Source organism: Cibotium barometz, chromosome 31, assembly GCF_041138505.1.
Source record: "Cibotium barometz isolate CiBa-2024 chromosome 31, ASM4113850v1, whole genome shotgun sequence".
NCBI lineage: Eukaryota > Viridiplantae > Streptophyta > Polypodiopsida > Cyatheales > Cibotiaceae > Cibotium > Cibotium barometz.
In genome coordinates this window covers 32,223,478-32,248,265 of record NC_141076.1, presented here as the reverse complement: position 1 = coordinate 32,248,265, position 24,788 = coordinate 32,223,478, and the positions used below count along the sequence as shown (strand labels likewise).

Here is a 24,788-nt window from a genome sequence, read left to right as displayed (position 1 = left end):
TTTATCACGGACTTTGTGCGATCTTTGAGGTTCGTCCTCTGTGGTCCATTTGGAGGGAAGCTCCGTGACACCTGACTCCCGAAGGGTGTCCACTAACCACCTGGGTACTTGAACAGAACGCGGAGCCTCGTGCTGTTGCGGGGGCTCATCTCCAGCTGCGGGGTCAACCTTCTGAACTGGCTGAGGTTGTCCAGCTAGAACAATCGACTGGGAATCATCATCAAAATCCTTTGGGTCTCCAAGAAGTGGCGGTTCATCAACAGTGGAAACTAGAACATGCTCATCAAAAACCACATCCCTGTTGACAACAACCTCGCTCCTCTCTGGATCATACAACCTGTATCCGTTGGAAAGAGAGTTATATCCCACAAAGACAAGCTTTTGGGACTTTGAGTCGAGCTTCCCCCTCTGCATCTTCGGAATGTGAACATACGCATCACTCCCAAATACACGGAATGGGAGACATCAGGTTTCTTGCCAAAATATGCCTCAAAGGGAGTCATGTTCGGTACTGAAGTCATCGGAGAACGGTTGAGGATATGGACAGCTGTAGCCACAACCTCTCCCCAAAGTGGACGAGGAAGATCACGATGCTCCAGCATCGTCCTCGCCATCTCCACCACAGTTCTGTTCTTACGTTCAACTACTCCATTCTCTGACGGCGAACCTGTATTGGCCAGCTCTCTCTTGATGCCATGTTCCGCACAAAATCTCACGAAGGCATTAGAAGAAAATTCACCTCCTTTGTTAGCCCGAAGAGTCTTCACCTGCAAGCTAGACTCTTTCTCCACCATTACATGCCACTCCTTGAACCGAGCGAAAGCTTGGTCCTTCTGTGAAAAGAAATAAACCCGTGTGAATTTGGAACAATCATCAAGCAGCAGCATGAAGTACAAAGAACCTCCCAAGGATGCTGTCCGCGCATGGGTCCACACAAGTCAGTGTGTAACAACTCCAATGGTTTTGAAGCCCGCCTGGAAGCCTGCTTCAGAAAAGATTCCCTGTGTTGCTTACCACGAATGCAAGAACTGCAGCGTCCTTACCTGTTGCCAACATCTGGCAAGCCAACCACCATCTGGTCCTGGAAAGCTCACCGTAGCATATCCACATTCAAGTGGCCAAACCGAAAGTGCCACAAGTCACCAACCTGAGAACCTGTCAAAGAGGAGAGTGTGGAGAGTTTGTATATACCATTCTCCACGCCGCCTTCCCAAACAACCTGGTCAGTCTCGCGGTCCCGTAGAGCAACAGAATGCTCCTCAAACTCCACCCGAAAGTCAGTCTTGTATACCTCATGCACTAACATTCTCAACATCTCTGGATAAGGCTTAAATAGCATAGAAGATCAGTATGTCAATTCCGCAGAGTTTGGTACTCAACCCAGTCTGGCCCTCAATTTTGAGCCTGGCCATTATTTAGTTCACAGACAAGCAAGTAAGTTTAGACAAGATATCCACTTGAAGAAAGGGGATAGGATCTATCTGCGCATCATGAAACAAAGATTGAAACAAGTGGGCAAACGTTGTCCCAAGCTTTCATTCCGTAGTTTTGGACCTTTTCCAATAGTTAAAAAGTTAAGTGTTGTCTCCATGAAGTTAAAATTGCCTAACAGTTGGAAGATGCATGATGTTTTCCATGTTTCTTGGCTAAAACCATATGTTGGACCAGAAGTTTTTGATGTTTCATATGAACAACAACCAAACGTGGTAGACGAAGCCGAAGTCATCGAGCCCGAGCAGATCCTTCTTGATCGTTGGAAGCATGGTTCTGGTCGACGGATACGTCAGTTCTATACGAAATTCCGAGATCGAGGTACCCAACGAAGTCGTATGGCTAGACGAGGAATTCTTTCAAGAGTATCCCCAGTTGTTTGGCGGACTACTTGGAAGCCATGAACCTGCCGCCAAGCTAAGCAGGAGGGAATGTCACATGCACTTTGCACTGTAGTGCATGGTGACAAGTTGGTTCATCATCATTAGTGCAACATTGTATCAGTATTAGTACCTTTCAGGATGAAATTTGTCGTACGCCGTGACCCCATTGTAATCCTCAGTCCAGGATAAGTCAGGCACGAGCTACGTAGGTGCATTCATGCATGTAGAGTCAGTAGAAACCTTAGGTTTGCATTAGAAAGCATTCTGCATATTGCATATCATTCATTCATTGCATCTAGACCATTGCAGAAACCCCAGATATCATCTAGTATTTATCAGAATATTTACTAGGAAATTTTTGGTATTTTTTCCACAAATTCCAGCATTTTATACATCATTTATATATTTTATGTGGACATGAGCAGTCGGCCAGCCCTGTAGCCAGCTGACTAGCTCCTCTGACCCATATAAATAGCCCAGCATGGTATTCATTCATTCGTTCATCATATTCAGCATAGAGCAATCAAATGCTTGGAGCCTTCAGCACAAGGAGCATAAAGCGATTGCAGATTTCAGCCATCATACCTCAGCGTTTTCATCCTATAGCCCTAGGCGCATCAACGCATGAGCATTTAGCCCCTGCATCAGCAAAACGCAGCAGTTTCAGCATTCAGTCATCATTCAACCTTACGTTTTTTGCATTCATACAATTTTCAGCATTCATCTATTCATCGTTTTGCTCCAGCCACTTGGTGAAGCCTCAGCTTTGCATCCCTTCCTCATTCCATTGGGAAGAGTGCATAGGCTCGAGATTGGACATCATTGGTGCTTCTACAGTCGTGTATAGTTCAGTCCGACTCTTGGTCTTCAGAGATCTTGCGTTTGGCTTATCGTCAGTCACACTGTCAGTCTCTTCAAAGATAATAAAGCAAATACTATTCTGGTAACGGGATAGGGGGCCCTTCAGTGGGTAATTCGGGACCCCATATGGTGTACAGTTTCTCTTTCTCTCTCTCAAATCTCTTAAAGTTTGAAGTCTTAAAAGTGGATTGCTAAACTCGCGAAACTCAGGATACAGAAGACGGTGTGAGCATTTGTGTGACAGGATCCTACAATATGAATACTTCCGCTGCATGTTACAAATATTGAGGTTATGACAACAATAACCCATGTTTCACTTATGTAGTGTCCACTGCTGGTATAACCAACCACCATGTTAGAAATCACCAGTACACATGGATTTATTAATAATAACCTTAGCCGCCCGTATAAGCCTACTTTCTCCTAATCCCAGGGCTCCCCTAATCTTGTTGGATTAGGCCACTAATCCCAAGAATTAGCACTAGGAACAAACTTGTTGCTTTAGCAATCTGTTTTGCTAAATTAGCTCTTGGATAAAATCTTTGTTGCTTTGTAGAAGTGTTGTTTCTTCTTTGTTGCTTTCTTCTTTGGTGGTGTCTTCTTTGAAGCTTTCTTCTTCGTCTCGTGACATGGTGGACATCTGGGTGGTTTTTCCCGACCTCAGTCTTACAATCCACGGGATGCTATCACTTTAGGTAGCCAAGCTTTGTCACAACAAGCTCTGATACCAATGTAGCATGTAGCCGGTATGATCTTGTACTACTCTTCTTTATACCTTTTTTGTTTGAAGGAGTTTAAGCAATCCAATTTAATTTTTGAATAAGGAGATAGAGTTGTAGAGATAGAAGATGGAGAGTCCAGACCAGATGGGCTCCCAATTACCCACTTCGGCGCCCCCTCCCACAAGCAAGAGTATTTTCTTTCGTTACTTTGGAGAACTTTACAATGCAGATTTTACCAAGAAGTTACTGACGATGGTTAACTTAAGAATGCCAAACACAAGGATGAGGTAGACCAATCATCGACTGAACCATCATACGGTCTGTAGACAACTTAGAAGCCACATCGGGAGCCAATATGCACACCCAGATCTGCTGAGGGGATGTGGCTTATGGCTGAATGGAACAGTAGCACACGAAGGTGCTCTGCTGTAGAGATGTATGTACTTGAAAAATACAGACTGTACCGGATATCCCTTAACCTACTTAAATACTAGTTTTGGGTGAGACATGGGGTAATACTCAAGCACACACGATAACTGTCGTGTTTCACTGCTGAATTATGCAAGAATGAGATGATTTAGTGAATGGGCAGAAGGGTGCCTTATTTAGGGCCGTAGTGCAAGTTGGCTATCTACATATGCTGTCGGCCTGTTTATTAATGCCCACCACATGCTGAAAATGCTATTTTATGCAGGCGCTTTCACACACGTGGCTACGGGTCTCTGTCTGTTGGCCGACTGGACCTTTCCATGTTGGGCATGTTGGCTGACTAGGCATAAGGGCTTGATGCCCATGGACTGGCCCTCGGGTAGCCCATATGCAAGGCTTCCTAAGGCTGGCCAAAGGCTAGCCGAAACGTTTTTTTCTACATGCTTACTACATGGATCTACTCTAGGATGACCCAAATGCTATGTTCTGAAAGTGGGTTAAATGACACATACCAACACCTAAGGCTTCAGATACGACCTATGTTGCTTGTGCCATACATGTCCTTGGACTAGGACTCACAATGGGGTCACGGCATAAAACAAATAAATCCATAAAAGGTTCTACTGATGTACAACTGTAGCACTGATGATGAGCGAGTGTGTTACATAGCACCTCAGTGCATGGGTGCATGTTACAGGGCGTGTGTTAGTTGAATAGTTATGTGCTGCTCCGATCATCTATATTGCTTTGTGTATGCTATGTTAAAGCCAACAAATAAATGTTATGGAAAAGACACAGTGCAGGGTTCAATCTTTACCAGCTCTAATTAGGCAAAGGTACATGTATGTTTCTTTTTAATTTTTAACACCAGACTTGTATAGGTTGCCAGGCTGATGGGGACTATCTATCTGCAAATAAATGCTACGAAGAAAGTGTTTCTGAAGACATAACGAACCCAGATATTTGGCTTGAGTACGGTTTGTTTTGTATGAGGGTATGCAGGCAATTCTCGCTTCACTGTGGCTTCTTTAGTCGGCTGCTCCTACACTCTGTCATAAAATAAAATTTTGTAGTAATAAAATGGTGTGTATTGCAGGGAAAACAAAAGGACCATGGTAAAGCAGAGGAGTGCTTCAGGGAAGCCATCAATTTACGTCAAGATCATGTGTTGAGTTTGTTGGCACTAGCCTGCCTATTGTGGCATAGATCTTTCTCTCTCCAATCGGAAGTGCTTCTAAACAAGATAACGGAGTTGCACTCACAAGAGGAAGTCATTGCATGGGTACTTGTAGGTCAGGTAAACTTCCACTTTTATGTTGTGAGTCCTGCTTTGGCCTCTTCTGTGTTTGTCCATCTGAAGAGGGTCTTACAATACTTGCACATCGGAATTGATGATATGAATGGAGGAGGCCAGCACTGCAACTGCACTCTGGATTTTCAAGATCTTTGCTCTCAGTTTGCTAGGGCATTAGTATGAGTCCTAAGATAGGCAAAAATTCCTTGCTGAAGTTGTGGCCTTGGCATGTGTTTTCCACTCCTAGAGATCTGTGGCATAACATGCAAAGTATTTCTGAATGGGGGCCCAAGGTGTGAAAAAAGAAACAAGCAGTTGCATGTAGACATCTGGCTAGTTCCATGTGCCATCAGTCCTTGATCATTTCTAAGCTGAATAATCACTGGAGAAGTGTACATGCTGAAGCAATTCACTCCTGAAAACTCCAATTCATCAGCTCCTCTCTCCACTTGGTTTCCATCTGGGAAAGACAGTGTTGATGCCCTTGGGTCTTGCAGTGATTGGGCTGTGCCATCTGAAAAATCACACAGGTGGGAGGGTTTATAGCTCCCACCCCTCTCGTTCGTAGGCCCGTGAATGGCTTCTAGTAGCTCTCCCTTCGGAGCTGACTGTGCACTTTCAGGATACTCGTCTGCCTGTTCGAGGCTTCTTCCAGGTGGACTTTCATTCTCCAGAAGCCACTTCTCAGGTTTTGGCTGGCAGCCTCTTCCCATGTGGCCCAAGGAAGATTTTCTTCTTTCAGTACCAGGTGGGCTTTGATCCAGTGGCGGAGTATCAGCGCCTTACCTTAGTCTCACTGTGGTTCCTTGCTCTTCCTCAGTCTTATTGGAAGCTCTTAGCTTCCATAGGGGCATCCTTTGGCCAGGTTTTAGAGGTACCGGCCCTTCCGGGCTCTCTCGATGGTAAAGGAAGCTATCCGCCGCCTACAGCATGGACGGGCCACGACCATATGGGCCTACAGGGTGAGCATCCAATATGCAGTAGATTCTTTGGCTCCTTTTCTTGCACACCTGTTGAACAGGGCACTAGCAGAGGGTTTGCCTGTGGAGTGGACGATGCACACCATTGTGCCGATCCACAAAACAGGGGATATGCTCGATCCGAGCAACTACAGGACGGTTATGGTTGGCCACGTGTTGGCCAAACTCTATGGTGCAGTGTTGGAGCAAGAGCCTAGCTTATATGCTGAGCGAGTAGGTTAACGCTCATCAGGGTAGGCAAGCTTCAGGAGAGCTTTCTCTACCACTGACCATGTATTTACTTTGAGATGTATGATTGATCAGGCCAGAGTCAGGAAGAGAAAGCTCTATTGCTGCTTTGTGGATTTCCGCAAGGCATTTGACACAGTACCACGAGAGAGGCTCTTTCAGCGCCTACAGTCTCTTGGTACCAGCAGATATGACATGGGGCATCTATGCATTATATGAGCAGGTTTTTGGGCGAGTCAGACTGCCCAGGAGGTATGTCCGAGACTATTGCTAGCACCATTGGTGTGAAGCAAGGATATCCACTTTCCCCCACGCTATTTGGGTTATACATTGATGAGGCGGCTGACTTCATTACACGGGGAGGCGGAGATGGAGTTGATTTAGCAAGTACCTCAGTACATATTATACTTTATGCTGATGATATTGTATTAGTGTCTGAGTCTCTAGGAGGTCTACAGCAGCATCTACATGCACTCCATGATTTCTGCACACAGAGGGGTCTTACTGTGAACTTGGGAAAACCAAGGTGATGGTCTTTCATACATCGAGACAGGGTAGGAGTCAGCTGACATTCACTCTCGCAGGACGCCAGGTGGAGGTGGTGACATCATACGTGTACCTAGGGGTTACCTTCTGTGCAGCAGCCACGCGTGTCACCATGGGTTCAGCAGCCAGAGCTAGATTGACACGGGGATATGCAGCATTGGCTTTGCCAGAGAGACAGTGCCACTAGGCGCATTTTCAGGAGCCCCGGACGAAGGGGTGGCTATTTGACACATTAGTCACATCGGCACTGATGTAATCATGTATGGAGCAGTGGTATGGGCGCCAGGCCTTGCTACCCATTGGTGGACATAGAGAGACCACAGGCCCTCATGATGGCATGCATGATACGCAGCAAACCGTCAGTACCTCATGACATTATCCGAGTAGAGTTTGTTGCACCTCCTATGATGGTAGAGGCCATATTCCAGACTATATGCCTGCTAGACAAATTCAGAGAGATGCCACAGGATAGATTGTCATACAGAGCTTTTGAGGCATCTAGACAGCTGGCTGAGGGAGGAGATAGAGGATCATGGTATGCATAGGTCACACATTGATTCTCACAGCATGGCCTAGACATGGATCATCTACCACCATTCCAGTATGACAGGGATGCACCACATATCCGTCTCTCTCATAGTGAGAGGAACAGAGTATTGAGACAGGACCTATGGCAGCTCTATACACGAGAGACATGGATATCGCCTACACAGCCTCTTCCACCGAAGATGCTATACTACAGAGATCACTTCATGAGTATCACTGATGATGGCTTTATAGAGAGGCCTAGATACATTGAGGGCTTTTTACCACACGGCTCCCAAGTGGCTATTGGTCAGCTTAGAGTTTCATCACATCGATTGGAGATCGAGACTGGCAGAGCAGCACGGATCCCCCGAGAGGAGAGGGTATGCAGACTGTGCAGAGAGGAGGTGGAGAGTGAGGAGCATTATGTATGCAGATGCAGAGCATATACAGCCATCAGAGAGAGATATCCCATTTTATTCAGAGAGCCACATTCCCTACGCCAGATCTTTGAGGTAGCAGACCAGCGCATACTAGGGAGATTCATTCTAGACATACGTCACAGAGAGACATCATTACAGGCTCAGACAACTCCAGTGGGGGGACGACAGACACAGATTACTACATTTTTTCAGAGATCCATCCCACTCCCAGCCCCTACACAGCAAGGAATTACTCTCCAGAGAGCAGAGACACTCAGAGCCCGCAGGAGACAGAGGACACTTGGCTTTCGGACACCACGCCTATACCAGAGAGAGATGACAGAGATCTGAGCTCAGTTTCACAGAGAGGGTGCGGAGCGATTGGCTTGCTTCAGAGCAGACCCAGGCATGTTCTTCAGGGAGATGTGGACACCCCCTTCATTGATGTATACCATTTTATACCCCCAGTATGGTATAGGATGGAGCTAGCTAGATTGCATATCATGATTGTATACTCCATGCATATAGCTTTGCATTCTCCTAGTAGTAGAGCTCCATGCCCTCCCCCACTCATTGTACTTATTGCACACCCGGATTCAGCTTTTTAGTTCAGTACTTTTTCATTTTGTTGGGATGACAGAGGATACCCACAGGTACACTGATTTGTCTCATAGGCCGAGTTCGGTCTTTTGGAAGGCGTTAATAAAATCTTTCTTTCTTTCTTTCTTTCTTAGCTTCCGCAACTGTCACCGCCACCTTTGATGGTGTACCCGGGGTCTTTGTGCTTGTTCCTGATCCATTGATTATTGACGACCATATCATGCTTTATAGCCGTGATTGTTGTATGGTTTTTTTCATACTTTAATAGAAGTCTCTTTCCTGAAAAGAAAAAATTGGCTTATCCAAATCTACTCCCTCGTACATAACTGAGGACGTGACTGTGTAAGCTAGGCCATAGATCCCCAAGTGATGTAGCAAGTTTTTCTCCTCATCTTGCCAATCAAGTGTGAGATGACTTGCTATCCTGTGGGCCTCTCTGCAACCCCATATGCAATGATGAGTGGACTACTCTAGAGCCATGAAGCATTGCGGGCATGTGGGATCTGCACCAACGGTCTGTCTCCAAGTGTTGATCGAAAGTCCATTGTGCTGGGAGAGCCAGAAGAACATGGAGATCTGCCTCAAAAAAGAGCATCCGTGGGTAATGTGATGCCAAAGGTCTCCCAGTGTGCTCTCTAGGTCGGTAGTCAAAGAATCTTGGCTCATCTAGCATTACTGATTGTGTAGTCAAGAAGGTGAGTGTCTTGTGGGCAGCAGGATGGTGGGCAGATCAGCAGTGTCACTACGTGAGGTAGAGCAGCTATTGTATAGGACAAAAGCAATACCTAATTTTCCTAGCCTTACTTTGTTGATGTGAAATGAAAGGCAATGCCCAAGGAGGCACACTTAGTTATGCAGCATCGATCCAACTTGTCTAGTGTACCCTGCACTTCAACCAAAGCTAATTCAAACTTCTCTCCCACAAACATCTTGTTCCTCCAGAACTAAATGCCAAAGTCTTTCACATCACTTTATCCTCACCTATCAATGCACATGTGATGGAGTAGCCTTTCTTCACATCCAATCCATACTGTCAAGATATCGATATCCACCTTTCCTGAATAAAAGACTACCAAGCTTGCCAATTGTTGCTACATAAGCTTGACGATTGTTGCTACATGCAGATAATGTGTGATATTTCTATGCTGTAAAGGATGCATGATCAAACTGGAACTGAGAAAGCAGTAGTTCCTATAATGACTCCCCTCCAAGACTGCTGCAAACGAGAATTTTGGAGCTCCCCACACTTCAAGGGAGATTTTTGGTCTGTTTCATAGTATGGAGACTCAGATGCCATCGAAGGCACATAGACCAATCCCGTGTTGTCCTTTTGCTTGGTATGGTTAGATGTGATACACATCATCATGGAGATGGTAATACATGGAGCTTGAATTTTAAGACCTTAGCGAGCATGTCTTCTTCAGTCATACCATGGGGGATGACTTGGCATCATGTTACCATCATAGCTTTTGTTCCTATTTGCGGAGGTGTGTGTGTATGTGTGTGCTACACACACATGTACATAAATGCATACACATGTATGCATGTATGTGTACATACATTCATACATATGTATTATGTATGTATATACACATATACATGTATACATAGACATGCATATATATACAGATATATAGGGATGTGCACAAATACAAGATACATGCATGCATACATGGGTCGGTGGGTGTGTGCATGCATGCATGCATACATGCATAAGCATGTGTGTGTGTCACACACACACACACACACACACACACACACTATATATATATATATATATATATATATATATAGTATACACACACACTTTTTTTTTAATAGTAAAACTAGTTGAAATTGCATTATACCATGAATGTACAAAAGGGTTTAGGCATCAGGAGGATGTCTAAACCCTAGAACTCAAAAAACAGCAGTAAAAAAGTTCTATGCAAGAGCAGGGCAGTGCTCAAGAAAAGAGCCTATGCCCTATCTATCAGAAACAGTAAAAGAAAAGCTGAATACAAGAAACATCCAAATCTCCCTCATGCACAGCATCATATAAAGACTGCCGCAACGAGGCTCGGAAGAACTCATAAGGCTGCTGAAGGGGTGAATTCAGATATGTATGATTTCGCTGTAGCCAGAGGGTTCACAAGGCCCAGTATCTGATCCAATGGAAGAAAAGAGAATACTGTGACAATGAAGCTGATAAGGTGCCAAACATCCAGAAAAACTTGTAGAATCTGTGTGCAGGAAATCTGAGAGATAAAAAATAGGAGATCTTGTCTAGAAGGATTCTGGAACATGAACAAGACCACAATAAATGCGGAACACTCTCAGTAGTATGATGACATCTTGGACAAATAGGAGAGGCAATCCTTCTTTGAGCCAATTTCACTCCCACTGGAAAAATACCAACAATGCATCTCCAGAGAAAGAGTCTCTGTTTCAATGGCATTTTCAACTTCCATATCAAAGTCAGTTTTGCTTTCCACCAAGCTAAAGACTTATCCAGATGCCAAAGAGAATTAGCATGTTGAGCAATCCATGGAGGAGGTAATATCAATCGATAAGCCTGTATAGAAGTCAACTGATGCAAAGATTGAGAGGATAATCTCGAGCCTGAAGACTGAAGATGCCAATCTTGAAGCCTGTCTCTTACATCCAATGTTGGAATCGGAATGAAAGGGTGTAAGAGATCTGCAATAGCTTTCCATATAGATCTATGATGCATCCCAAGATTGTATTGTTGGCAAGCTGCCGGAAAAGAAAGAATTTGCCCTGTAGTATCCACTACATCATCGATGAACCGGATGCCCAATTTCATAAGATTGTAAGCTTTGATTGGTTGTTGTACAGCAAGGGGAGAGTAAAAAACAGCACTCCAATGTATGCTTTCCATTCGAAGCGAGGAAGCTATAGAAGCAGGATGGGGAGACCATTTGATGCGGGAGAGCACTTTCTTCCAATCCTGAATCAAGGAAGTAGAAAATGGACAACCAGGGATTTTACCTTGAAATTTGCCAAGCACTACTTCCGATGGATCAACCAACCAGCGACCATAAGCATTTGTGCGCATCCGACCACACAGAATAGCCAACATGATAGACCAAGGCTGTTCTTGCTGAAAGAAGGTTTTGAGCATAGTGATCTTTCTTGCCAGCACATGAAATTTGATGTTCATAATATTCAAACCACCATGCATTTTTGGCGAGCAAACCAGGTCCATTTTGAGCAACCTTAAAGCTTTTTTATGAAGCTTAGTTTTCCAAAAAATTTCCATGGCTTGAGACATAAAAGAAAAAAGATCTCGAGATGACCAGTGTAATAGAGGAAGGTAGAATTGGACATAAGCCAGAACAATGGACTGAACAATTCGAAGCCGTACATGTAATGGCCAAGTGGAGATCTTCCAATATTCTAGTTTGTCCTTAATTTTGTTTAGCACCCAAGATATTTGTTGCTTATTTCTGATTTTCCAGCCAATGGGATAGCCCAAGTGTCTTACTATGCTTTCCGGATAAATAATCTGGCCGGGCCACAGGATAGCATGCCAATCACAATGCTTGAGAGGTAAGAGTTTTGATTTCCGAAAATTAATCTTTAAACCAGCTGCCAACCCAAAATCTGAAAGAGTATCCATCAATAGACGAAGCTCCACAGGACTGTTCTTTGGCATGAAGAATGAATCATCTGCATAAGCCTGTGCAATGAAAGGCCGTGAACCAGAAATCTGAAGCCCCTCTAAGTGTCTAGTATCAACCAGATGATCCATGTAAAGAAGCAAAGGATGCGAAGCAATAGCATAGAACAGAGCACTGAGAGGGCATCCCTGTCGAACTGATCGTTCTAGAGTCCAAGACTCAGACAAATGTTTCCCTATAAAGCATTGAGCAGTGGAATCTGAGTAAAGCCAGTATCTGACATTAACTAGCTTTGGCCCAAAACCAAGTTTAGACATGATTTGAGAAACATAATCCCACTGCACCGTATCAAATGCCTTTGCCACATCCACCTGCATGACCAAGACATCTTGAGCAGAGTATTTTGCATATTCCATTGCAATAAGAGTATTGGAGATATTATCATGTATATGCCTTCTTGGAACAAAACCATATTGCCTGGGATGAAGTCCATCATGAAGGATATCCTTTATCCGGTGTACCAGCATTTTAGCAATAAGTTTATATATAACAGGCATCAAAGTGATAGGCCTCCAGTCATCCATTGTTTCACACAGAGGTTTTTTGGGCAGAAGCTTAACAAGACCATGTTTCCAAGCTGAGGGAAGATGTTGATGCTGCCAGGCTACATTAACGAGCTTCAAGATTGGACCCTTCAATTCAGCCCAGAAGGCTACAAAAAATTCAACTGTCAAACCATCCCAACCAGGGGATTTATGTTTACCCAAATGCTTGAGGGCTTCATCCAATTCTGTATCTAAAAAGGACATTTCCAGCATTGAAGCTTTTTGCAAAGAAACAATAGGAGAAACAAGCTCAATAAATCTGCTCCGAGCCAATGCAGCATGAGATGTAGAAGAAGATGGTAGAGAAAAAAGAAGCCGAAAATGATCCAGACATTGTTTTTCTAACTGAGATAAAGACTGGGTCCAAAGACCATCCGATTTCCTGACTCTCATGATAGATTGACTTTGTCTGTACGTGTGTAAATTTCGAAAGAAAGATTTCGAGGAGCAGCCCTTATCCAGCATAGGTTTAACTCTAGCCCTTGTCTGCCATTTGGAAAGCTTGCGTTTATCATTAGCATCAATTATGGAAGAAGCACAAGACAATGAATTCTGTTCAGAAGCAGAAAGAGACCTTTGATGGCTAATCTGTACCAAGGACTGCTTGTATGATTTTGCCCACTGGATATGCTGTCTAGTTTCTGCCATGTACCATCTTCCATATTCCTTAATGACATTTTGAATACGATGAACAAAGGAGTTCCAAGCAAAATCCAGATCCTCCTGAGCATGAGCTAACAATGGCTTACAAGCCAATCTGATCATTTGCTGGAATTTTTCATGAGAAAGATATAATTGATTAACCTGCAAGTGTCTGACTAAAGAGAGCTGAATGTCGTCCAGAGGCATACCAAAAGAAAGGTTGAGCCAGAGTGGAGTATGATCAGATAGTTGTTGAGAATAATCAGTCCACATTTGACATGTATAATCATCATATTGCTGAGCATGAATAAGATACCATCTATCAAGCCTGGCCCAATATTCTGTAAAAGCATTATGATGATATGTGAATCCCAAAACCGAAGGGTGAATTGCTGTCCATAAATCTGCAGTATGAAGAGAAGAATTCATATATTCCCATCGCTGGATTTCAGAGGGAATCATATGGGATTTATGTGTGGTATTGTCTTTCCAGTGAGGGGAATTATTAAAATCACCACAAAGTAAAGCATTTGAAGACCAAGGATATTGGTTAATGGAATCCCACATTTGAGCTCTGGAAGCTGAAATTTGATAAGCATACAAGGAGCCTATTTCAAAAATCTCTCCATTGATCATGCATTGGATAATCATCCATCGGCCATAAGGATCATTAAATGCTACACAGGGCTGCAGATCATGTCTGGCTAAAATGCACAGCCCAGAGAATTGTCCAGATCCTGCATAAAATATATCATAGCCTAAAAAGAACCCATGCTGGCCAGCAAAAGAATGCTGATTATGCTCTTGCAGACACACAACATCAGGATGAGTATTGTTTATATAATGCCATAGGAGTCTCCATTTGTGCTGATTACAGAGGCCCTGTATATTATAAGAAAAACATTTAAGAGAAGTACGCATGAAAATATGTACAAGAGATGAGCAGTCCTCAAAGAGAAAGGGAGGCATCAAGCCTCTGCCATTGCCACAGGGTCTTGCTGACCCTCAAAATTCAATTCCCTGACTAAATCATCTTCTTCACAAAGTGGAATACCCTTCTTAACTGCATTGACCCATGCTTTTGAGATGGGGCTGTCCGAAGAGGTAGAAGGTTGGCCAGGAGACGGAGCAGAAGCATCCCAATTGCGAGATTGGAGAGGTCTTTGTTTGAGAGGCACCGTCTTCTTTGCATTCTGCCAACCCTCGTGAGAAGATGAAATATTTTCCACTAGCTTGCTTTTTCCTTTATCCTTATTTTGGGCTAAATTGGCTGGGTTCCCTGGAGGAAGTGCAGGCTTTGCTCCTTTAGCTTCAATCTTTTCCACATAAGTCTTTTGACCTCCTTTATTAGATGATGGAGGAATGGCAGCTGGAGGAGGCGGATGAAGGATTGAGGGACACTCCGAAGCTAGATGCCCGAACTTGTGACAAGAGAAACAAGCTCCGACAAAAATGCCCCATTTCAAAGTGAAATATTTCTTTCCCAAATTAACACCCTCAATCTGAACTGCAATAGAAGAGGGGGTTGGTCTATCAATATCCCATAAAATGCAAAAACGATTTTTGTTACCTGTGGGACGAGGGGGACAAATCACTTGTCCCAAAGTCATCGCTAAGCCTGGAAGCTCTGTTCTCATATAATCTGGGAAATCAACAACTTCAACCCATACAGGGCAGTGATGTTTGATGAGATTCTGATAATCCTTGTTAGGAGACCAGGGCATGACGTGCACCATTTGACGACCAAGAAATAAAGGGGACATTTCCAGCATCTTTTGTTTTGTCAATACATCCAAGAGATGAACTTCATAAAATCCTCTGGAGGCAAAATAGACTCCTTCTACATAGCATCCACCTAGGAGAGAATTCACCCATTGTCCCACATCATTAGCCGAGGGTATTTTACCTGGAAAAAAGATGATGACTGCAGTTTGAGAGAGCTTCTTCAGAGGATGCACAAGAGAAGGTAACTTCATCTTGTAAGTGAGTTCCGGAGCAGGTAGTATCCATTCTCTTTCTACTTTGTTGAAAATCCTCATTCAACATGTCAAACACATAGGAAGCATCTTCAGATGAAGGAGCTATGGGGGGCAGAGATTCCCTTGATTGTCTTTTAGGTTCAGGAGAAAGAGCTCTCTTGACATAGTACTTGCTTGATTCTGCCATCGAGACCAATCGATTCAGCAGGAAGACGCGGATCAGGAAAAAAAGGGGGAACAGCACTATTGGAATGCAATCTTACAAGGAGAGGAAAAACAGAGAGCTGAAGCGACTTATACAGAAGGGGAAAAATAGACCTGTAGCGAGGCACAGCACACACGCATACACACACACACTCCTATACACGCACACAGGTCGAGGAAGAGATGAAGAAGAGCAGATTGGCGATGAGAAAAAAGAGCATCTGGGTAGCCTCAGAAGGTCGCGTAGATTACTGCAGGGCTGACACAGTAAAGGCTACAGGGCCGATACAGTCCTGGGACAAGCACCTCACCACACGTTCTCTCACACGAGCAGGCGAACAGGATGAGGGAGCAGACGAGCAGGTCGACAGAGCAAGGGAGCAAGTCGACAGCAGGCGAGCAGGTCTTCGGCGGCCTCCAACACCTTCTCTCACACCACACACACACACACACACCTAGTATACACACACACACACACACACACACACACATATATATATGTATGTATTTTAAAGATCCGCTGTTTGTGAACTTTTCATCATCAGGTGTCCAAATAGATGCTAACCTTGTGCGTTTGTGATATTGACAGATTCATTTATCCACCAGAAACCAAATAGAGGAGGCAAGCAGCTGTTTCAGGCGAGCAGAAATTCTCCATACAACTTGGAAAGATGCAAGAAGCTCTTCCTCTCATGAGCTCACTTCCAGTCTCCTAAAACATCCTTTTAGCTTGTCCCACTCAATCCTTCAGTATCATATTCCAAACAATCCCTATGTTGACACGGCTATGCTTTTGTTAGATCTCCATTTGCCTAGAGAGGCTCTAGAAGTTCTGAGTATTGAGCATGCATCTTTCTCTTGCAACATTGAATATAAACTGTGCTTAGCAAGGGTCCAGGAGCTGCTAGGTGATTTCGATGAAGCTGAAAAACTGATCAAAGAGGCCCTTATTCCATGTGATACACATGCAGTAGCATGGATGTTGCTGGGTCATCTCTACTATTCGTCCTCTTCACTCCAACAGGCCATTAATGCTTATGAAAAGGTGATAATTGCTTTCAATTTATGCAGATTCGTTCAAAGAAAACAAAAGTTGCAGGGAGGAGGCTGCTCCTTTCTTTCTTATCAGACCCGTTAATATATAGAGGCATTTTGCTGAAAAGTATCACATCATGCTAATGCATATTCATGATTCAATAAAGACAAGTAATGAAATTGATGCTTTGTAGGGCCACATGCAGAAGCGAGTTCTTAATGGGTCCTTTTGGAATTAAGTGTGCACCTAATATTGGGCCTTAAATTTTTTTTTTCCGGAAACAAGATCCTTCTATTAGTTAACAGAAAACAGCCTTAAAAGACTAAGTGCAAACTTGTCGCCATGTATGGAGCGAGGATCAAAGAACAAAAAAAGGGGCAAGGATGCACTTCTCCTGTGGCTGGCCGCTCTATGAGGAGAAGGCTATCTCATACAAGGGGTGGTGGGGGGGTAACCAATCAGGTTGTCTATAGTGCCGACTGGGCTGACCACCACTATCTGTGAGAAAAGGACCGGGTCGGCAGAGCCTCAGGAAGGCTTCCCGATGTTTCCACATATGGTCAAAACCACCCTGAAGCTTCCCCCACTGGCCTTGCAGCGTATGAATGATGTCGAGCCAGATGCTCCCGATGGACTTCGCAGGCGGGGTGTGGGTGCCTTAGATGGCTTCGCTGCATCGATTTCTCCAGATGTGCCATGTGGCAATGCTGCTACAAATCTCCCATCTTTGGCTCGAACCAGGAGTCCAGTGACTAGATGGGGCTGGGATTGGCACTATCGAGATGCGAAGGTGAGAGACCTGTAGGGCTAGTCCCCCACCTTCCTCCTCATAAGCCATGACAACCTCGGCTTCAATGGCCCAAGCGACAGTGCCCAAGTAATAGTATGGGAAGAGGCCTTGTCCATAGTGAAGATATAGAGAATCCACTGCCAAACTTGCTGAGCCTTCAGGCAATCCCAAAGACAATGTCACTGAGACTCTTGGGGATGGCCACATCTCATACATGATGCTAGTCTACCTCCAATGGCCAACCAGGTGTCTATCGCCAAACTCGTATGTGCCAGCAGCCACAAAAAGAGAGTGATCTTCCGAGGTCAGAAATTGTCCCAAAGCCTCTTCCAAAAATCTGAGAGAAAGGTGAGAGGCCCTGAGACTACCAGTGTCCAGCTGCTGCTGGAGTGCCCTCGACCTCGGGCATCAGGATCCTATGGCCAAGCTGGGCAGTGTATGCAAAAAATGGGGTACCGGGTGTCTCCTCCATCTCTGTAGGATATTGGGCCTTATTTGCTAAGGAATAGCATTGAAGTTCCCAAGAAACCCCTTGAAGAAAACCACACTCTAAATTTGTAAGACTCTCTCACGAGGAAAACCTAATTGTCAGTTGGTGATGTTCATGTTGACGACGACGTGTCTTATGCTCCTCGATTGCCATCACACTTGATAACTTTCGGCCCCTTAAAGGGACAATGCAGACCTATGAGAGGTGCCAAATTAGATTTGGTGCCATGTTTTCTGCCTCTTTACCATGAGGATTGTCTCATGGAATGTGCAAAGCGTTGGTGGCGTCTTTACTCGCTGTCGGAAGTAGGTCACCAGGAACTTGCAGTTATGGATGTGTCACCAGGAACTTGCAGTTATGGATGGTCCCGTGGATATTTTGCTCATGCAGGAGCATAAGCTTGATGCCGGCCAGTGCATTAGATTTGGCAAGCTTTTATCCGGGCACACTTCAGTGACAGTTGTGGTAATTCCTTACATGATTGGGCATGGAGTTATTATCCGTGCCAGAGCACAATGGGTTATGCTTTATGCAGGCTGGATTGAAAGTTGCTGTGCTGAATGTGTATGCTCCTAACCTTAAGAGGAGAAAGAATTCCATCACTTTCTCCCTCTGGGAGATCATTGGGTCATTGGGTCATTGGAGGTGACTTCAACATAGTCAAACAACCCAGGGGGACATCAAGGCATCATTCACCCGCTTGAGAAGGCATCTTGGGAGAGATTTATCTTTTCCTTTCATGATAGGGATTGTTGGTTAGAGGATGACTTCCATAGGAAGCCAGATTCACTCCTCTTTTCTTGGAGTAATCGCAAGAGTGGTGCACATTGCATTTATGCCTGCTTGGACTGCTATTGTGTTGATGATTGGGCACTTGATAGAGGTGGCTCTATCTTCATTTCCTAGACACTTCAAAGTCATATCAATCTCCTATAGTTTGTGCATTAGAGATCTGGGGAGCCAGAATTCTCCTCCTCGAGTATGCATACTAGAGTCTCTTTACTCAGATGCAGAGTTATCTCGGCAGGTGATGGATGTTTGGAGAGCTTGTGATGCTCCTGATTCCAGGCAAAGAGTAGCTCTTGCCTTAAGAGTGTGTCAGTGATCTTTATCACAATGTGTTCCTAGACAGGAGACACGAGATCTTGGAAAGAGAGACAGCCATCAGATGTAGATTGTGTGCTTTGCAGAGGGAACTTGAGAAACACCTTGATGCCCAGTGGATCTCAGATGCATTATGCACCGTTAGGGTTGAGTTGCAGGACTCTTTAGAGCAGCGTGCATGGTTTCGTTATCATGCACAAGAGTCATTCTGGATTCAGATGGGAGGTAGATGTAACAGACATTCCTTTGCTGGCCATGGCCTCTCCCATAACAGGGAATCTGTTAGATAGCTGCAAGACTCGCAAGGAGTGCTCCACTCCTTGCAAGGCTATGAGTGCTCCACTCAAAGCCTGACATGGTTAGGAGGATTGCCTCATATTTTTACTGCGACTTGTTATTTGTAGAGACTCACTCCCCTAAAAGGGATAGGTCACAATAGAAGGTTTGGGAGTCCTTGCCTAGGTTGATTTCGGATGACATGTGTGCATTATTTGATGCCCCTTTTTCGGCAGATGAGCTTAGACATGCGATTCAGGCATTACCACATGGTAAATGTCCTGGGGATGATGGCCTCTTCTGCACGTTTTCATGAGTTTTTGGGATGACAGTGGAGATGAGATCACTGTGGCATTACAAGATATGTGGAACACGGGCTCTATGCCTCCTTTTCTTACCGAGGTCCTTATCCACCTCATTCCTAAAGGGTGGTGATGAGACTAACATTGCCCAATGGAGACACCACATTGCTTGGGACCACATACAAAATTCTTGCCAAGTGAGCATGAGATTGCAGCTAGTGTTAACAGATAGTCATTCATGACACACGGAATGTATTCCTCCAAGAAAGAAGCATCGTTTCCTTTTGGGAGGCGATAGAGTGTGCCAAGTCAAGTAATCAGCCTTTGGCAATCTTGCTACTTGATTTTGAGAAAGCCTTTGACAAGTGGATGGGGACTTCTTAGAGGGTACTCTCGCATGCATGGGATTTTCTCAAGATTGGATCAGAGGTGTCTCTTGCCTTATCAAGAGGCTCACAACACACTGCTTGCTTGTGGAGGTCGAGGTGAGCGCTTTGAAATTCTCGCTCCGTATGATAGAGCTGCCCCTTAGCTCCACTAGTGTATGTCATTGTTGCGGAAACTGTGAGCACTTTCCTTCACTCCAGTGCTGGAGCATCTCGATGGAGATTGCCATTGCGCAAGCTTTTGGACTCTGAGTTGTCTGATGGTGCAACGATGTTTCTTGAGGCATCTTACTCGTGTTTTTGCTGATTTTGCACTGCCTTGGAAGAGTTTTGTCCAGCAGAGCAGGAGCCTTTATAAAAATTGGCGTTAAGTCTGTCGGATTTTGGGTCAATGACCTCGAGAGGATTGATTGGGGCACAGATGTTGGCTTCGGATATCTTGGATGCCAGGTAAGGATGACATTACACCTGCCCAACAATTTGCCCCTGTACTCATGAGCCTAAAGAAAAAGCTCCTTCATTGGAGCTCCAAGAAGCTCGATCTAGTGTCTAGAGCCCTGGTGGTAAACCAGGGGTTGCTTGCCACGGCTTGGTATGTCACTTCTTTGTTGTTATGACTGTAGATGCATTAGACAGTTGCGGAGAGCGATCCACAACTTATGGTCATGACTTGATGGCATGTCCGATACCAGGGCCAGAGTTGCTTGGGAAAACTATTATCCTTCCCAAGCATGAAGGGGGATTGAACATCATTGATACGAGATACAGTGTAAAGCTCTGCTTTGCAAATCGGTGGTTAGAGCATTCCTTCTTGGTACTGAGCCCTGAGGATTTCTTCATGTATCGTATTCTTACATGTGTCCATGAGACCGGTGGTTGACTGGAGGCACGTCACACGTTTTATTTTCTTTGAGGCTGAACAACACCCCCCCCCCCCCCCTCTCCCGCGGGCGTGCTCCCCACTGGTTTCTTCCATTATCCAAGCTTGGAGCAATATGTGGATATTTTTATGTCATAGACCCCCAAGCTCAATAGATGAGGTTGACTTACAGCCCATTATGTGGAACGATGTTATCAGAGATGATCTTGGCAGACCCTTGGGTGCAGCAGGGTATATAGAGTGGCCAGCTAGGAGAGATGCGCAGCGACAGTACTTGACTGGAAGAATTTTAAGTGTCTTCTAGATGATGAGAGAGGTATCTACCCAGCATCTCGGAGGGAGTCACCAACGGATTGCACAGATTGATGCAGCTATACCTAACCACTACATTTTTACATGAGTATCATCACTTGTGGTTTGGGGTTTTTCTTGGGACAGGCGTGTCCCTTTAGATGTTGGGATTCCCAAAGCCAAAGGAGGAAGAGAGTGTTGCCTTCTATTCCATTCAGTCTGAATGGCGGATGGAGAGATGTGATGTACAAGTGATCACACCGGGCTTTGTGATGGCGCCTATGGCTATATGGTGGATGCCCGAAGCTAGAGGAGGAAGAGAGTGTTGCCTTCTATTCCATTCAGTCTGAATGGTGGATGGAGAGATATGATGTACAAGTGATCACACCGGGCTTTGTGATGGTGCCTATGGTTATATGGTGGAATCTGGATGCCCTATCCGATATCTACATTGGGACCCTGGTGAGTGGGAATGGACTGATGTGACTACATGAGGAACATACTTTCCTCAGCTACACTGTGTGTAATGGCAGGTTGCTCATGCTTGGACACATCCAGAGAGTTCCCACTCTTAGGCCTCATATTGGGAGGTGTATGACATTACATCCCTCATTCAGAGGTGATCCTAGCAGAGACTCTAGCACTGGTACAGGAGGAGCGAGATTTCCTACTTCTTCTGGCTGTTTCTACACGGTGGGTTGCCCACCAACCAGTGGAGACCTATTTTTGGGCGTGGATCCTCTTGTCCTAGATGCCCAGCTCCATCCGAGACTTTATCATTGCTTATGGGAGTGCGAAGGAGCACAGAGGATTTGGGTATCTATAGCCCAGCTCTTGGGCAGATTGAGGAGTGACCCTATCTATATTACTTGGGGTGCTATTGCATGGTTGACTCGGTCTTTCCCACAACCACCTTTTAAGGGCAGGGTTGCAGATCCTGTTATTCTTGTCCGTAGGGGCATAGCTGAAAGATGTTTGCTTGAGGATATATCCCAGTTACGAAACACACCACCTCCGTTGAGTATTGACACCACCTGGGAGATTATTGCTACTATAACGGCGTGTCATATCTGGAAGAGTAGATGCTCAGAGGCCTTCGAGGGTATTCATCTTTATGATACCCAGTGTATCTGCAGTATATGGAGTGACATCGTTCATACTCTTTTGGTCACGTGGGCCCGTATACAGGGATCTTCTAGAGCTGCACAAACAAAATGCAACAGATTTATGAGAGAGTGGAACCATGGTATTTTCTTCTTCTCTACTCCTATGGGGATTTATGGCAGCACAGTGCCCCTGAGTAGTTCAGATCTCCCTAACTTTTGGTTTGAGATCTCCCTTTGTATGATTTTATATTACTTAATAGAAGTCTCTTTTCTGGGAAAAAAATAAACTGTCAGTTGAACAGAGTAAGACCTAGCGAGGACCATGGTGGACACAGAAGCATTCGAAGAAAGGTTTACCATAATGCTGGGTGGGCCAAAGTGCAGTGTGAATGAGTGAAGATCAGGGCCAATACAGAATATGAGGGCAGGACATGCCTATAGGAGTCCTGCAGCATGGACACGCTAAACTTGCAGCCCAATTTTATCCTTCACACTAGCCATTGTGGTGACAACTCCAAACTTGAGCTGTCTGACCCTGGTGAACTCAAGGACCCTACTGGCATACCAAGGTCTCAATTTTCTTGGAAGGTGGGCATAGATAACTGGTAATGGATGATAGCAAGCAGTATTGGAGTAGCCAACATGGCACTGTCAGAGTAGCTCGCTAGTAGAGTGTACATGATGGAGGGGCATTCCAAGTGCTGCTGGGTGTAAAGTGAAGATGCATTGTGTGAAGCAAATAATGTCAACATGTATCTAAACATTGATCTTCTGCAGATGTCTCGATACGGTGGAGAGAAACCCTTGTTTGTGCTTGGGTGCTTGGAGCTGGGCAAAAGCTACTTGCATGACCACCAGTTAGACAAAGCAAAGAAAACATTTCTTGAAGTTTGCTCTTCGAATCCTAGCAGTAGCTCTTGGCTTGGAGCTGGAATGGTGTTCTATAAGGAGGAGGATATGAAGCATGCAGAAGCTGCCCTTGTGGAAGGGAATGTCTTGGATCCTTGGAGCTTCAAGATATGGGCATATTTGACACTTGTATCTCTGAGAACTGACCGAATGGAAGAGGCAGAATTTGCATTTTATCAAGCTTTACAGTCTAATGCATTCTCACCGTTGCTGGTAGAGATGGCTGAAGCTTTTTACAACAAAGGGAATACCAGGTGTTTCCATGCTTCCATTCATTGTCGTAACATTCTCATTGCTAGTGTTTGTTAGTCTAATAGTAACGTTGATCTTTCCTGATGCTACTTTAGATAGGACAATAAAGCTCTAAAGGTGAGTGGACTTAAACAACCTATGACTTCTTTGAATCACAGGGCTGCAGAAACTGCTTTACAAAAAGCTTGTGAAGGGAAAGATGGGCGTCTGAATTCAAGGCTATCATGGGGGACTGAATCTTGGCAGGAGAAAGTGTGCCTTGTCAAGAGAGTGCTTGAGGAAATGCAAAACAAACCAGATATACAAGAACTTTCTTTTGAGTTTGACCCAGTGAAGGCAATTTTCGACCACCACCCGGACATGCAAAGTGCCCCATCTATTGAATATTCCTCTGATGTCCAATTGAAGGAGTTAGAGGCTTTATCGTCTCTATGACTTAAAGCTATATGTGCTTCCTGGGCATCAATGAAAACCGTTGTGTTGGACGTTGACGAATAGCTTGGGCTAGCGTTGTGCTTCATAATACCTACCATACACTAGAGTATGAAACGTATGATGTGATCACATAATTGAGGGTTTAAATAAAATGCAAGAAACCTACCATGCGTATATTTGTAATGCCAGTTAATCCAGTTATGGTGTGATCACATACTCTGTTGATGGGTCCATTGCCTTGGCAAAGACTGTTAAAACAAAAGAAGGTGACTCAATGTGGATGCATTTAATGTCGTGAATGGGTGACATCCCTATTATAAAGCCATAAATGTTGTGCTCCAATGCCTTAGCAATGGAAGTCTTCAAATTGTGTTTTGCATCTGTTATGGTGCCGTAGGTCATATTTGACCTCCGCAGACATTGTGAGCCTACATATTTTGAAAGAATAACTCTCTCTCTCTCTCTCTCTCTCTCTCTCTATATATATATATATATATATAAAGAATAAGTCTCTCTCAAGCTCAATAGAGAAGTTCTCTTCTCTCTTCCACACCAAGCCCTCCATCTGACATCACATCATTCTAGCAGAGTTTGTAAGTCTACCGCTATACACAATTGCCTCATTTCAATGCTTCATGTACATAGATCACGGGCATCTCTCCATGACACAATGTCAAGGCAACAAGTTGGATGACGAAGCATGTCCACTTCATAGATGCATTTTGACCTTTTAGTAGAGTTGTCAGCCTCATGCAATATGAAGGCATGAACTAAACAAATTCATTAGAGATGACATTTGATAAATATATATATATTCATAGGACATGGAGATCTTGTTTTTCTCTTATTTACGAGATAGTTCATATTAATGTTTGTGGGGGCTAGATAGATCATATTGTGTGTTCCATCTCCTTTGTGTGGCTATATGGCATACAAAAGCAACTCCCTAATACTAGAGTTGAATCCTCAATGTTGAGAAATAGTGTACTTGATTATC

General features: G+C 44.5%; 1 protein-coding gene across 4 annotated transcripts in view; it reads left to right on the top strand.

Annotated features, from left to right (window-relative positions):
• Positions 1-24,237, top strand: part of LOC147620748 (uncharacterized) — a 53,529-nt gene extending 29,292 nt beyond the window's left edge. Inside the window, exons 4-8 of one of the 4 annotated variants that reach the window (XM_086825013.1) lie at positions 4,776-4,880; positions 4,983-5,183; positions 16,124-16,579; positions 22,973-23,358; positions 23,515-24,237. In XM_086825013.1, coding sequence (XP_086681139.1) covers positions 4,776-4,880; positions 4,983-5,183; positions 16,124-16,579; positions 22,973-23,358; positions 23,515-23,791 — 1,425 coding nt within the window. In that variant the 3' untranslated portion in view covers positions 23,792-24,237. The remainder of the gene's footprint in view (positions 1-4,775; positions 4,881-4,982; positions 5,184-16,123; positions 16,580-22,972; positions 23,359-23,514) is intronic. The other 3 variants (XM_086825015.1, XM_086825014.1, XM_086825016.1) reach the window with 3 other exon arrangements.
• Positions 24,238-24,788: the final 551 nt, after the last annotated feature.